General features: G+C 48.8%; 1 protein-coding gene across 5 annotated transcripts in view; it reads right to left on the bottom strand.

The window, feature by feature from the left end:
* Positions 1–12,603, bottom strand: part of HDAC4 (histone deacetylase 4) — a 272,183-nt gene that overhangs the window by 8,186 nt on the left and 251,394 nt on the right. For all 5 annotated transcript variants that reach the window (XM_075894192.1, XM_075894193.1, XM_037435635.2 and 2 more), the window contains 5 exons: positions 5,549–5,850; positions 4,601–4,650; positions 4,420–4,487; positions 3,856–4,010; positions 3,280–3,335 (listed from right to left, as the gene is read on the bottom strand). In XM_075894192.1, coding sequence (XP_075750307.1) covers positions 3,280–3,335; positions 3,856–4,010; positions 4,420–4,487; positions 4,601–4,650; positions 5,549–5,850 — 631 coding nt within the window. The remainder of the gene's footprint in view (positions 1–3,279; positions 3,336–3,855; positions 4,011–4,419; positions 4,488–4,600; positions 4,651–5,548; positions 5,851–12,603) is intronic.

Raw genomic sequence — 12,603 nt, 5'->3', positions numbered from 1 at the left:
GTGTGGTGTCACACTTGTTCTAAGAAAAGATAACAATAGTCCATTTTCAAAGTGTGTAATTTGGGTTTCAACAGTGAATGGAATCGTTAAGTTTCGGTACAGATTGGATAAGTAGAGATGAGTGCACAGCAAAAAGAAAGAAAGAAAAAAGGACACTGCAACATTAAGATGGCCATGTTTGTCCAAAATCATTTAACTTGTCCAAGAGAAGGCAGTTGGTTCAGTAAAGGAATAAATCGTCCATTTCTAATGCCTGGCAACAAAATGAAAAGGTTCTTGCTGCAGTGCAGAAGCACGGCCGCTGGATCAAAGTGCACAGGTGTGGCCTGCTGCGTGCGCCGAAAACCGTGGGAGAGGCCTAGTTCACTTGACTGGTACCACACGCCACTGCTCAAGGACGGTTTGCGCTGGGGAAGCAGCGCGTGTCAAGCGCTCGCAGGCTCACTGCGTCCATGTCGAAATGCTGCGAGTTGACGCGTAAATTTTTGTGCCCGCTCAGTGCATTCTTCGACGCTACAACAGAACTTTTTCTACAATGCAGAGGGTATTCCTTTTTCGACGAGCGACGGACCGGTCATGACTAAACATGCTCGTCGCGGCAGCAGCCAGCTTTGACCTCATGCTTGAAAACTAGAAAACGTTTGATGAAGTTTTTCCCGTGTTCGCGTCATAGGACTGATACACATGTTTTAAGTTCTTTTACAGATAGTCCCGAAAGCACCATTGTGAGATTTTGGGCCATTTGAGTGCTGTGCAATGTTCTTATCAACTTAATCGCAAAACTTTTGTGTGCTATTTGAATACTGCAACGTGCATGCAGAAAGTATAAAAATGCAATGTTTTGTGCGTTAAATGAATCATACCTTTATTCTTTTAAATCATTGTGTGGTCGAAGTATGCACATGCTTTTTTCACGACTGAATATTTTCACAGTGCAAAGTAAACAAAAAATGAAGTTAATGGTGAGCCGTCTGGTTTCAAAAATGCAGCACTTCCTTCGAAAGGGGCTTGTGTTGCACAGCTGCGTTGACGTTGCCTGTCCAGTTGGCTAGCCATGGCCGAAGCACCAGTTTCAGAAAAGCATCGCAGATGTGGTTCGTGTGCTGAGGGAGGTCCAAACTACATCGTAGTGCAGGGCACATTATCATGATCATTTCATTAATTTTTAAAGAGCAGAAAACTTCTTGTTCTACTTGTAGCACTAGAAGCTCTGCGTGGAGGCGTCCTGTTATCAGCGATGTGACACCTATTTCGCCTGTTGAATGCCCGTTGTACTTCTGTAGCGTGGCACGACAAGGCAACTTACACAGACTTCTTGTCTTGATATACTCGTATCCTTTGTTGGAGCATGCTTTCCAAAGGACACACACTCTCACAATCGCTTTGCTGTAGGCTGGTTTTTTTGTAAAAAAATTCGAGACTTGGTTTTTGAAAAATTCTGCAGCTTTGTGGGCTTCGTTTGCTGCTTTAGTAAACTTAAAAAACAGGCAACTTCTTTGTTGCTTTTGAGAGCTGGTAGCCATTCACGGACCGTATCGTGCTTGTTTTGCAATGTCTGCAGCGAGTTCGTTACGTGGGAGATCTCTTGCTGCAGGAGATTCGTTTTTTCTTTTTTGTCTCTTCCATCATCCACCTCAGATCAAGGTTTGTCTGGGCCATTTTAGCTGTAAATGAGCTTGTCTGTTGCTCGCTTTCAGTGGGCAGCGCAAAGTCAGATGTTGCCTCCGAAAATCCTGCGGCTGCAGCATGTCCGTCTTCGCTGAAGAAATCACGCTCGACATCTCCATGCATGCTTTCATCTGGGACACTTAGGGCACTATTGTACGTGCAAACTCATGTACTGCTATCTGCTACTTCTCTTCGAGGCAGCTTCCTTATCCTAGGAGGGCTTATCTTTTGCAGATATGATGGTTAAATCGGAAACAGCGTTAAGATAGCAGCTAGTAAGAGCAATTGCAGTTTAGTGCCTTTCTTGTAGTCATTTTCAGTGAAGTGCCGGGAACAAACCAAAGAATGATGACTGGCTACCGACCTCGTTTCGCTTTCTTCAGTACCCTGCCTGGAGATGATTCTGAGCCGAACTTGGCGGTGTTCAGCATCTGACGAAAATTTATGATAGGCCAAATCAGGATTTCTTATTTTTTACTTTTTTTTTTTGCGTTCGACGTGTACAGGGAAACGAAGCAGCTCTTAAGCATGCTGCCTGCCCCTCAAAATACCCAGATGACCTACGTCTCGGTTTGTAAGAGGCACAACACATTACAATTAACCCGACTATCGGCTATCATTGCCCGTAAACTCACACCGCTGTGCAAAAAAGGCGCTCTCTCAATAGCGCGCCTCGCCAGAGTCTCCCCTACTACTAGCGCCCCCCTCGAAAGTTGCGGCCGGAACTGTCAACAATGCTCGCCCTCCGTCCCCACACGCTGCAGCTGCACGCAGCAGGCCGCGCCTTATGCGCTTTGATTCAGTGGCCATGGCAGAAGTTATATCTCTATAAGTGATCAACCCAGTTCGAATACCTGTTTCATGCATTCGTGGTAAGAATGAAGGAACTTTCAAGCTTCGTATAAATGCCACAAACCAGTAAATCACCAGTGAGTCATTACATATAGGTAGAAATGAGGATCTCAAGACCTAGCGTCCATAATAATAGTGTTAAAAAATTTGTGGGCAGCATAAGAAAGATTTAGAAATAGCTGATCTAAATGAATTGGCATGCCCCCAAAAACAAAATAGTTTGTATGCATTTTGAGTTACTTCCTTATTTCTTTTTTATTCTTCTGAGTGCCTAGCTGATAGCGTACAGTAGCAATGTGTTCACCCATTTGTAAAGCTTCAAATTAAGCATCATACATTTTTATATTGCCCCTAGTTCAATTAATTTAATCTACCAAATTTCTTTTACCAAAGGCAGTTAAGAGCTCACAATATTTATGCGCTGAGTGGCCCAAAAAAATATCTGCAGCCAAAAATATTATGGTGAAGTCTGCATGCAAGAGCAATGTGATGAAATAAAGCAGCTCGCATTATTCACTTGTATTTACACATGAGAATGTTCTTAAAACTTTCTGGACACTTGCTAATTGTTGAATGTGTGAGCCGAAGGCAGTCGCTGAAGCAAGCATGAGACAAAAATGCACACAAGAGACAACTGTCCACTGGACACTTCAACTTCCTGCTGTTACTACTACGAACTTGATTGTATGATGGAAATTAATCACTGTTAGTTTCGGAGACTATTGGAAGTTGTAGACCAAGCTTTTGCGGCAGACTTACATTGCTTGTTTGAACTCTGCATGGTGACCGGGAGGGCGAACGACAGCAAAACCATTCTGCACATATCGGAAAAAAAAAAAAAAGAATGCTATAGGGTCTCAAATAAGGTCACAAAAAGTGAACACTGGGCAATAAGAAACAGTACAATAAAGATCTCAGGAGTCAACAAGTGTCAAGAAGTAAACAGTGTGCCAGAGTGATGAAAATGAACTTACGAAATGATAAATTATAGGATTTTAGAGCTGTATATTTCAAAAAAGCAGTATAAGCAGACATAATTAAACAAGAAAATCTCATCTAGTTTTCTTTTTTTGGTAAGCCTTCTTCCAAACTATTAACCATAAAGTTCACTGCACCAAGTGAAAAGCTGGCCACTGGCACAAATGATTCGTAAATGTGACATTCATGTATGGAGTTGTAAATGTAATGCATCACAAACAAAGAAGACAATTTCATCGGCGGGCCATAATAAGGCACAGATTTTACAGTTGCAAGTAGGAGGACTGTATAAACAGACATAACATTGAATATACATTCAGCACGCTAGCACCATGCAAAAAGAAGCATTGAAATCACCTTGGCTTCACCCATGGCCACCTTGAGAGCAAGATCGACAACACAGCCAGCGGCCATACGTGCTGCACTCGCCGTGTGTAGTTCGTTCCAGGTGGTGTCCGAGTCCACGCCAATGCCTCCACATGGTAGCATCACAAAGCTTTTGATGGGAAGCTCTAAAGTAACAGAAAACCATCAGGGGTTCTCATATTCTGCTGCACATTCTTTTGACCAAAAATAAGAACATAGATAGGGGAGTGCAATTATGAAGCTTCATTTAGTCTCTTTTTTGAATTGACATAGGCTTGGTCTCGTCAGGGTAGACTTCGTCAGAGTTTGGTTAACAGATCTGTCACAATAACACATGTCTGTAGATGTTTGCAAGTTTAGTCAATGCAATCATTAGGTGTATGTAGTGCTAACCACTGCAGTTACATATTTAAGAATCCACTGCCACATGAAGGTATGCTCACCATGCATGCATGGAAATAATGTACATGTTCCATCTCATCTATGACATTGCATGGAAGGAAACTGAAGAGTTGTAGAAATGGCTGTGTGCTAATAATAACAGGACTTACTTACCTAGCTTGCTCATTTCCAGTTTCTGCCTGTTCAGTGGATTAGTGCCAAACATGAAAGCATAGCCTTCGCTGCACGTAAAAAAAAAGAAACGCAAGGTAAGTGGCGTGACAGTACTATCGCATCGAACATTCACATACTGGCAGGGATGAGACCTTTCATAGTAACATACACGTGCACTTACTCATGACAAGACTGTATCTCCTCCAGCGTGGCTTTTCGTGACCGGATCCTCTGTTGCAGAAAAAATGATACATAGAATTATTTCTCAAATTTCTTACAGCGCAGCTGCAACTCTTTTGTGCATGAATGGGACCATGCCTTAGTGCACTAATGAGGTAGCCACTCAAGGGGTGATTGAAAAATAAACAGCAAGGCCAAGTAGAGGAAGCGAAATGTCTTTCAGCAATGAACTTCTACTGCAAGGGTCACAGCTGCGCTTAACTGCTATCGTCATCATGAAAAGCAGGCAATAAACATCTGATAATCATGAATGTTATTCCCAGTCACACAAATGTTTTTTCATATAAGCTACTAATTCATCTTGTTTTATACATTTTCTCCTATGAGGCTGAACAATACACAGTTGGGACAGGTGCATAAGATTGTCCCATTCTCCATTCCAGAATGATATCAAAGAATCAAAGCTCAAGCTCTGCTAACGCAATTTCGTGCAAAGTTTGCAAGAATATTCACTGCAAACTACGCCTTCACTCGCTGTGTGCTGTCTTGATTTCCATGTGCAAGACATCTCTCAGAATTTTGTTGGACAGTGGCAGGATTCCCTGATAGACAAAAGAACTCGATGATTTACAATTTTTGAAACCATCCCTATGTCTAGAGCAAGGGCAACTGTTCGAGACATTTACAGTGTCTGCTAACGCATGAATCTTTTTGTGTGTGTGCTATACCGAACTATAATGAACTGGAGTTATGCTGTAGTGCACAAGCGAATAAAGTTACTGAGGACCATATCTAGTTACATGAGTGTCCCTAATGCTTCTATGGTTTCACCAGCATTATTTACGAGAGCGATTTTCAATTGAGAGTCCTTGGTCTTCATGACAAACTTGCGCACCCAATATTTGTTTTAGAAAATCACACAATAACCAACCCACAATAGTCAACCCACCTCGCAGCGAGCCACTAGTCCTGTTTCCTGCAGCCGTGCCCAGATGCTCTGCAATCTGCCACCATGCTCTGGGTGGCTGGAGTAATCGCCGCAGATGCACTGGTGTTTCAGCATCAGACTGTCATAGGCCAACGCTGTGGTCATCCGGTGTGGGGGACTGCCATGTGGCGGAGGGGGGCTGCCCAGTTCCGACTGGTGCTGGGGGCTGCTGCTTCCACCAGGAGGACTCAGGCTCACCAGCGGACTCGAGAGGGCTCGAGAGAGTGGACGTGCACCGTGCTGGTGCCGCGTAAATGCAGAACCTAGACGCAGCACACAGTGGGTTGTTTTGACATTGTGCTTCTTCCTCGTGGCACAGTATCTTCTAACAAGTAGCTCAAAAACAAATAGATAAATAATTAGTCATGGAACACCATACCAATTTGGTATATACCGTATTTACTCGTGTGATGAACACACTTTTTTCTAAAAAATAAAAAATTTGGAGTGAATTTCGGGTTGCATTCCATTTGCGGGACAAATTTTATGAAAACTTTTCCGGAGTGAGCAAAAATGCGGTAATGCAAAAAAAAAATTAAATTAGGACACCTAGTTTTTCGCAATTGCATGTGCATACACTGTTTGGAAACAGCTTCTTTGTTACACTACACTCAGCTTTGGCGTTCGAAAGCACTATCTTCTGCAAGCTGTCCGTGTGCTGTTCGGGCACTTCATAAAAGCTTTTCGCAGCTTCCTTTTCTCGCAACCGTTTAACTGCAACAGTAGTATAAGCTGTTATCTTGAAGGGCTCCCGGAAACGCGCGCCACGACGTGCTCTGCCAACTTCGCAGCAACCCCGCATGACGACTGCGACCCCGCCGTTGACATTGCAGCAAGCAACCACCGAAGCATCAAACCAAATCGCTGATAACAAGATTAACAACAAAAAAAACGGCCGCCACCTCGCTGTCCACATGAAAAGTTACTTTAGAAAACGCAGCCTATATGCAGCATTCCTTGGAATATGCACGGATAACAATCATGAAGAGCAAATTGCAACCGAAGCTAGAAAAGGGTGCTACTATGTTGCAGAATCGTCACAATTTTTTCTGGGCATGAGGCGATTTCTTTCTGGTTTTATAGAAACCTGCGAACCTGCGACGCGATGGCGACGAATGGCCCTTCGCGACAACCTTGGCGGCAGCAAATCCCGTCATCATTGCTCGAAAATCGCACGCATGTGGTTAGGCCTTAAAGTTTCGTATTTGCAGAAAGCGACTGTGGTTGGCGTGGGCAATTTCATCACTTTTGCTTGCTGTGTGCTTGTCAGCTGCGATGTCTCTACATTCTCATCATTCAGAAACCCCACTGTGGTGCACAGATAATTAAAAAAGACAGGGGATGTGCTGCGCACAGATAAAAAGAAAAAGCAGGGAAGGTTGGGCAAGTCTGTACGACATTAGGAACAAATTTGAAGCGCAAAAAACAAGGACCGAAGAGAAGAGTGTGTACTTTTCTCTTTGATTCTTGTTTTTCGCACTTCAAATTTGTTCCTTAAGGGGGGACGCGGCACTTCGGGACCGAAAATCAGCCAAAAAATCGAGTTTTCGCGGACCTTCTTTTCGCGTTCCCGACATCATTGCGCACCTATTTACAAAATTTCATAGCCAAATACCATCAACTTTTATCGTTATTCAACTTTAAAAAACCGAAAACGGGCGTCCTGCCCTTTAAATTGAGGGCGAATAGCGCAGGTTTCGGCTCTACGATACGCGGGAACTACGCGCTCGATCGGCGCCATTTTGGTCTTGTTTGAAAGAACGCGTTTTCAGCTGTTTTTTTTATTCAGTAAGCAACATTGAGCGTTTCCCCGGCTCGAAAAACGGGGCCTCAAAGACGAAGAGCCGCGCTCACTGCCATTGGCTAAACGGCGCACGTGACTGAAATGGCGCTTTCCGGTTGGCTGGAAGCTCGCGGCTTGCGCCTGCATACGCGACCCGACGCCATTTTGAAAGGGTTACCGCTGTGACGCCTCGAAATCGGCAGAGCACTCTGAAGCTTCTGATCGTATCGCCATGCCTGGAAACGCAAAAAAGTATCGGATCGTGCACGCATTTGGTCGCAGGAAACGCAAAGGTCGTGGGAGAAAGTCTACGAAGTCATCAGAGCCCTTGGTTGACTCCGACGAACGATGTGTCGACGCTCCGCGGCCGTTCAGCGATGGTGCGACCGAGCGCGTTGCCTCCGACGACGATGACGGTGAAGCGAACTCCGGATGACTACGAATCGACGCCAAGGTGGTGACAAACGCCGAAGTTGAAGAAAATCATGCCCGGGAGAAAGCGACGCTCGACCGGCTTTCATCGGCGCCAGCAACTGCACGGAAAATTGACTTTTTCACCGCGAGTTGTAGCGAGGCAACCGCACAGGACTCGGACCACGCTGCTCCTTATCTGCTTATGCATCTAGATATCCTAAACGCGATAATGGGTGCCTTGTGTTGCAAAGCCTGCCACGGACCGGCTACGATCGTCAGAGGGGATCGGGACTACGGACTTGCCGTGAAAGTGCTAGTGCAGTGTGAAAGGTGCGGCAAGATCGCGAATGAATGGACTTCGCCCCGCGCGAACGGCACGAAAACGTGCAATTCGTTTGAAGTAAATCTTCTCGCTTCGAGGGCGATGGTGGCTACCGGCAACGGCCAAACGAAAATGAACGATATTTTCGCAACAATGGGCATCTCACACCGCGGTATGCACCACAAGACGTTTCAGCGGCATTTGAAGAACACGCTGGCACCCGCTGCAACGCGAGCGGCTGAGTCCGCTATGAGCGAATGTGCGGAAAAGGTTAGAACAATTTATGATGACTTGTGCTTCGGCCACCGGGGCAATATTGCCGTTAGCTACGACGGCACGTGGAAGACGCGAGGCCATTCTTCCCACATCGGCGTGGGCACAGTTATCGAATTATTTAGTGGCTACGTGTTGGACTACGTCGTTCTTTCCAACTTTTGCCTAGGCTGCGAGGTGGGCCCAAAGCCTAGTAGTGAGGGCTATCAAGAATGGAAGGCTAACCACAAATGCCAAAAAAATACGAACAGCAAAGCGGGGCAAATGGAAGTGGAGGCGGCTCTAATTCTATTTCAGAGGTCGCTTGAACGCCATGGCCTGCGCTACACAACTATGCTGTCTGATGGAGACTCTAGGACATTTTGCGCCATACAAGACGCCAAAATGTATGGTTACATTGACGTGCAGAAGGAAGACTGTATTAATCATGTACAGAAACGGATGGGCACCGCATTGAGAAACCTGGTGCAGAAACAAAAGTGCGATGGGAAAAGAGGCCTTGGTGGGAAAGGCAGGCTCACAGGTGAGCTGATCACCAGGCTGAGCACTGTGGGGAGCAGGTGCGCCCAGCCTCCCTTTCCCTTTTAGGGCAGCGCACGCGCCTGGTTGCGGGGACCCCTTCCCCCACGGCCGGCGCGTGCGATTCCCCCCCTTTCCCGGCGCCAGGAACAGGTTCCCCTCTCCCTCAGCGAGGAAAGGTGCCATTCTCGTCAGGGAAAGGGAAATCGGGTCGGGGAACAAAACGAGCGGGCAAACGGGCGCTCGCGCTCTGACACCAGCGACCATCCCAGGAGGACGAACCCGCAACCCCTCCTGCGAGCCGAGGACGTCCACGACCGAGGTGTAAGCGTCAACACCTTTGTTATCTGTAGTATCTCCCCGCGACAGTGACGCGCGATTGCTAACGCTTAGCAATAAAGTGTTTGTTGTTGATCTGGCGGCTAGTTCTGTGGACGCGAGCAAGTGCCAGGGCGCTCTTCCACACGTAGGATAATAGGCATGTCGGAATTCCAAGATTTGTCAATGTTGTCGGATGTCGCGTCGCAGAGTGGCGATCCTTTGGCTAACGCGGGGGTACTGTTAGGACTTTCCGACAGCGTAGAGCTTGGTCGTTTCACGCGGGATGATCAGGAGGGTGCAGAGACCGCGTTAGCAGAGAGTAGGCCTACGACGGAGAGCGGCCCGCATGGCGCTCCGGCATCTCGCGACGCGAACAGAGAGGCGCCGCCACAAGTTACGACACGCGCCTCAACTATAGGCGAGTCTTCGGGCAACAGTTTGCCCTCGAGCGAGGTACTCTTACAGAATGCGCTGTCAGTTATGCAAAGCCTCGCGAGCGCCCTGCAGAACACAGCGCAGGCCCCCGTGCAAAATGTGCGACCACGTGTCAAGGTAGACGTTCCGACCTACACGGGTTACCACGACTGCAAGAGCGCCAACGAGTATCTCGACCGGTTGCTCCATTATCAGCAGGCGACGGGTCTTTCTGATGCCGAACTTCTCGAGCGCGTGGTCCCGGTGTCGCTCACGGAGCAAGCGGCTCGGTGGTTCCGACTAACCGGACATCGCGCCCGTACGGTAGAAGAGTTCCGCGAAAGCTTTCGCGGCGAATTCCTACCGGCTAATTATGAGTGGCGTTTGCGGAGGGAGTTGGAGCTGCGCACCCAGCATCCGGACGAATCCTTGCTGGAATACGTACGGGCGATGGACGAATTGTATCGTCTCGCGAACCCTCACGCCACCAACGCGGAAAAGGTCGAGCGTGTTACCCGACAGGCGCACCCGACTTTCGCGGCGCACTTCAGGGGATGCAGGTTCGCAGACCTCGAAGAGCTCGCCACCGAGGCGAAGCGCATACAAGGGGACATCCTCGCAGCGCGTTCGTATCGCCCCCCTCCGCCCGCCGCGCAGTCAATCGAGCCTCGCTGTGCATGGAACGGCGGCGCAGTGACTTCAGAAGCGTTTAGGGGTAACGCATCAGCATCGTACGCTGATGAGCACGTGTCACGCGGTTGGGAGCTGTCAAACCGCGCTTTAGACCCCTACGCTTACGCGCTCCGTACGGCACACACCGCCCCTGCGCGTGACATTCCAAGGCAGGAGCACGTGGTTGACGCGAGGCCTAACGAGCGGCGCAATCCAGAGCGAGGACCACCTGATCGAGGCGAGTTACGAGCGAACCGGCGTGGTGTCCGCGGTCCTTGCTATCGGTGCGGCGCGCCAGGGCACATCGCTCGCGAATGCGACCGCACGCCGGGTCAGGAGCAAACGCGCGGTTCGGGAAACGGACGGCGCCGCCGGTGATCCACATGGGACCCCGCGCGGCGATTAGTAATCCTACCGATGCGTTCGGATCACTTGCACCGTCGGTCTGTCGCGCAGGTGATGCCGTAGACTCGCCCGCGCCGCTAATCGAGTTAACGATAGCTCGGAAAAAGTTCGTAGCACTTTTGGATACTGGGGCAAGCGCTTCTTTATTCGGTGACGATGTGTTGCACCATCTCCGCGAGAACAACATCCGCTTGAGGCAAAGCAACACCATCTTCCGTCTAGCTACGGGCACAGCACAATCGAGCGGCGCGGCTAGGCTAGTGATCCGCTGGGACAGACGCGTGAGGCGACAACGTTTCGTGCATCTTCCAGGGCTGTCAATGTCTCTAATCCTGGGTCGAGACTTCCTCGCTAAGTCGGGTATTGTCATTGACATTGCAAACGGTGGTTACCGAGAGCGCGACGGAGACGCGCTGAAGCTTTTCTCGAAGGCCTCCGCATTGACAAAAGCATGCCAATCGCAGGGAGAGGCGCGAGTACGCGAGGAGGAAAGCGCGCCGAGAAAGCGAGTAAACGCCCCGCCGGAGCAATGTGCTGCGCTGCAGGAAAGGGCAGTGCACCCGCTTTTGGTACAGGCACAGAGCCTACTAGAGGGGGAACGAGCGCAGCTGTCGTCGCTGTTGTACGAATATGACGCGATGTTTACTGACTGTCCCGGCCGCACTACGCTGGTTAAGCATAGAATTGACACGGGTGATGCACGCCCTTGGAAATGCAATCCCCGACCAATCAGCTTAGCTAAGCGGAAAGCACTAGACGCCGCCTTGGACGAACTCATCGAAACAGGCGTAGTTGAGAGGTCAAACAGCCCATGGGGTTTCCCGGTAGTTCTAGTTCCAAAGAAAGATGATACGTATCGCCTTTGTGTAGACTACCGCAGGCTGAATGAAATTACGAAGAAGGACGCGTATCCTCTTCCCTCCATTTCATCGTTAGTATCCAATCTAGGCGGGGCGAAGTACTTCACAACGCTCGATGCTAGCCGCGGATATTTTCAGGTTGAGATGGACGAGCGGGATAAAGAGAAGTCAGCTTTCACGTGCCACAGAGGACTTTTCCAATTCAGGAGAATGTCGTTTGGCTTGGTGGGCGCTCCCGCTACGTATCAGAGGCTAATGGACCGTGTTTTGGGAGATGCAAAGTGGCAGCACGCACTCGCATATCTAGACGACATAGTGGTTTACTCGAAAACGTTCGAAGAGCACGTGCGCCACTTGAGAGACGTTCTAGAACGGCTGAGGTCTGCGGGCATCACTTTGAACCCAAACAAAGCTCAGATAGCGGCGACCCGAATAACATTATTGGGATTTACGCTTGACGAGGGTCGCATTTTGCCGGATAAGGGTAAGCTTGAAGCGATAGTGAGCTATCCATCGCCGAACAATGTCGGTGAGCTGAGGCGCTTTTTGGGGATGGTGAATTTTTATCGCCAATTCATTCCAGATTGCGCGGCAGTGCAGGCGCCTTTAACGAAGCTCTTGAGGAATGGTGAGCGTTGGGCTTGGAGCCAAGAGCAAGAGGCCGCACTGCGTCGCCTCACGAAGTTGCTGGCCAACACGGCTCAGCTGCAGCTACCCGATTTGAACAGGGAGTTTGTTATTCACACCGATGCAAGCGACCTGGGCTTAGGAGCAATTTTGCTTCAGGAGCATGGAGGTTCCCTCCGACCGATTGCGTTCGCGAGCCGTACGTTGACACCGGCGGAGAGGAACTACTCAGTAACCGAGAAAGAGTGTCTGGCGATAGTTTTTGCTCTCCGTAAGTTTGACTTTTACATAGACGGAGTTGCGTTTGTGATTGAAACGGACCACATGGCGCTCACGTGGTTGAGGCGTTTGAACGAACCAAGTGGCCGATTGGCGCGTTGGGCATTGTTGCTGCAGCGTTATGACT

Source organism: Rhipicephalus microplus, chromosome 1 (genome assembly GCF_043290135.1).
Source record: "Rhipicephalus microplus isolate Deutch F79 chromosome 1, USDA_Rmic, whole genome shotgun sequence".
NCBI lineage: Eukaryota > Metazoa > Arthropoda > Arachnida > Ixodida > Ixodidae > Rhipicephalus > Rhipicephalus microplus.
The sequence above is the reverse complement of the archived record's forward strand: the minus strand, read 5'-3'. Positions and strand labels throughout refer to the sequence as shown.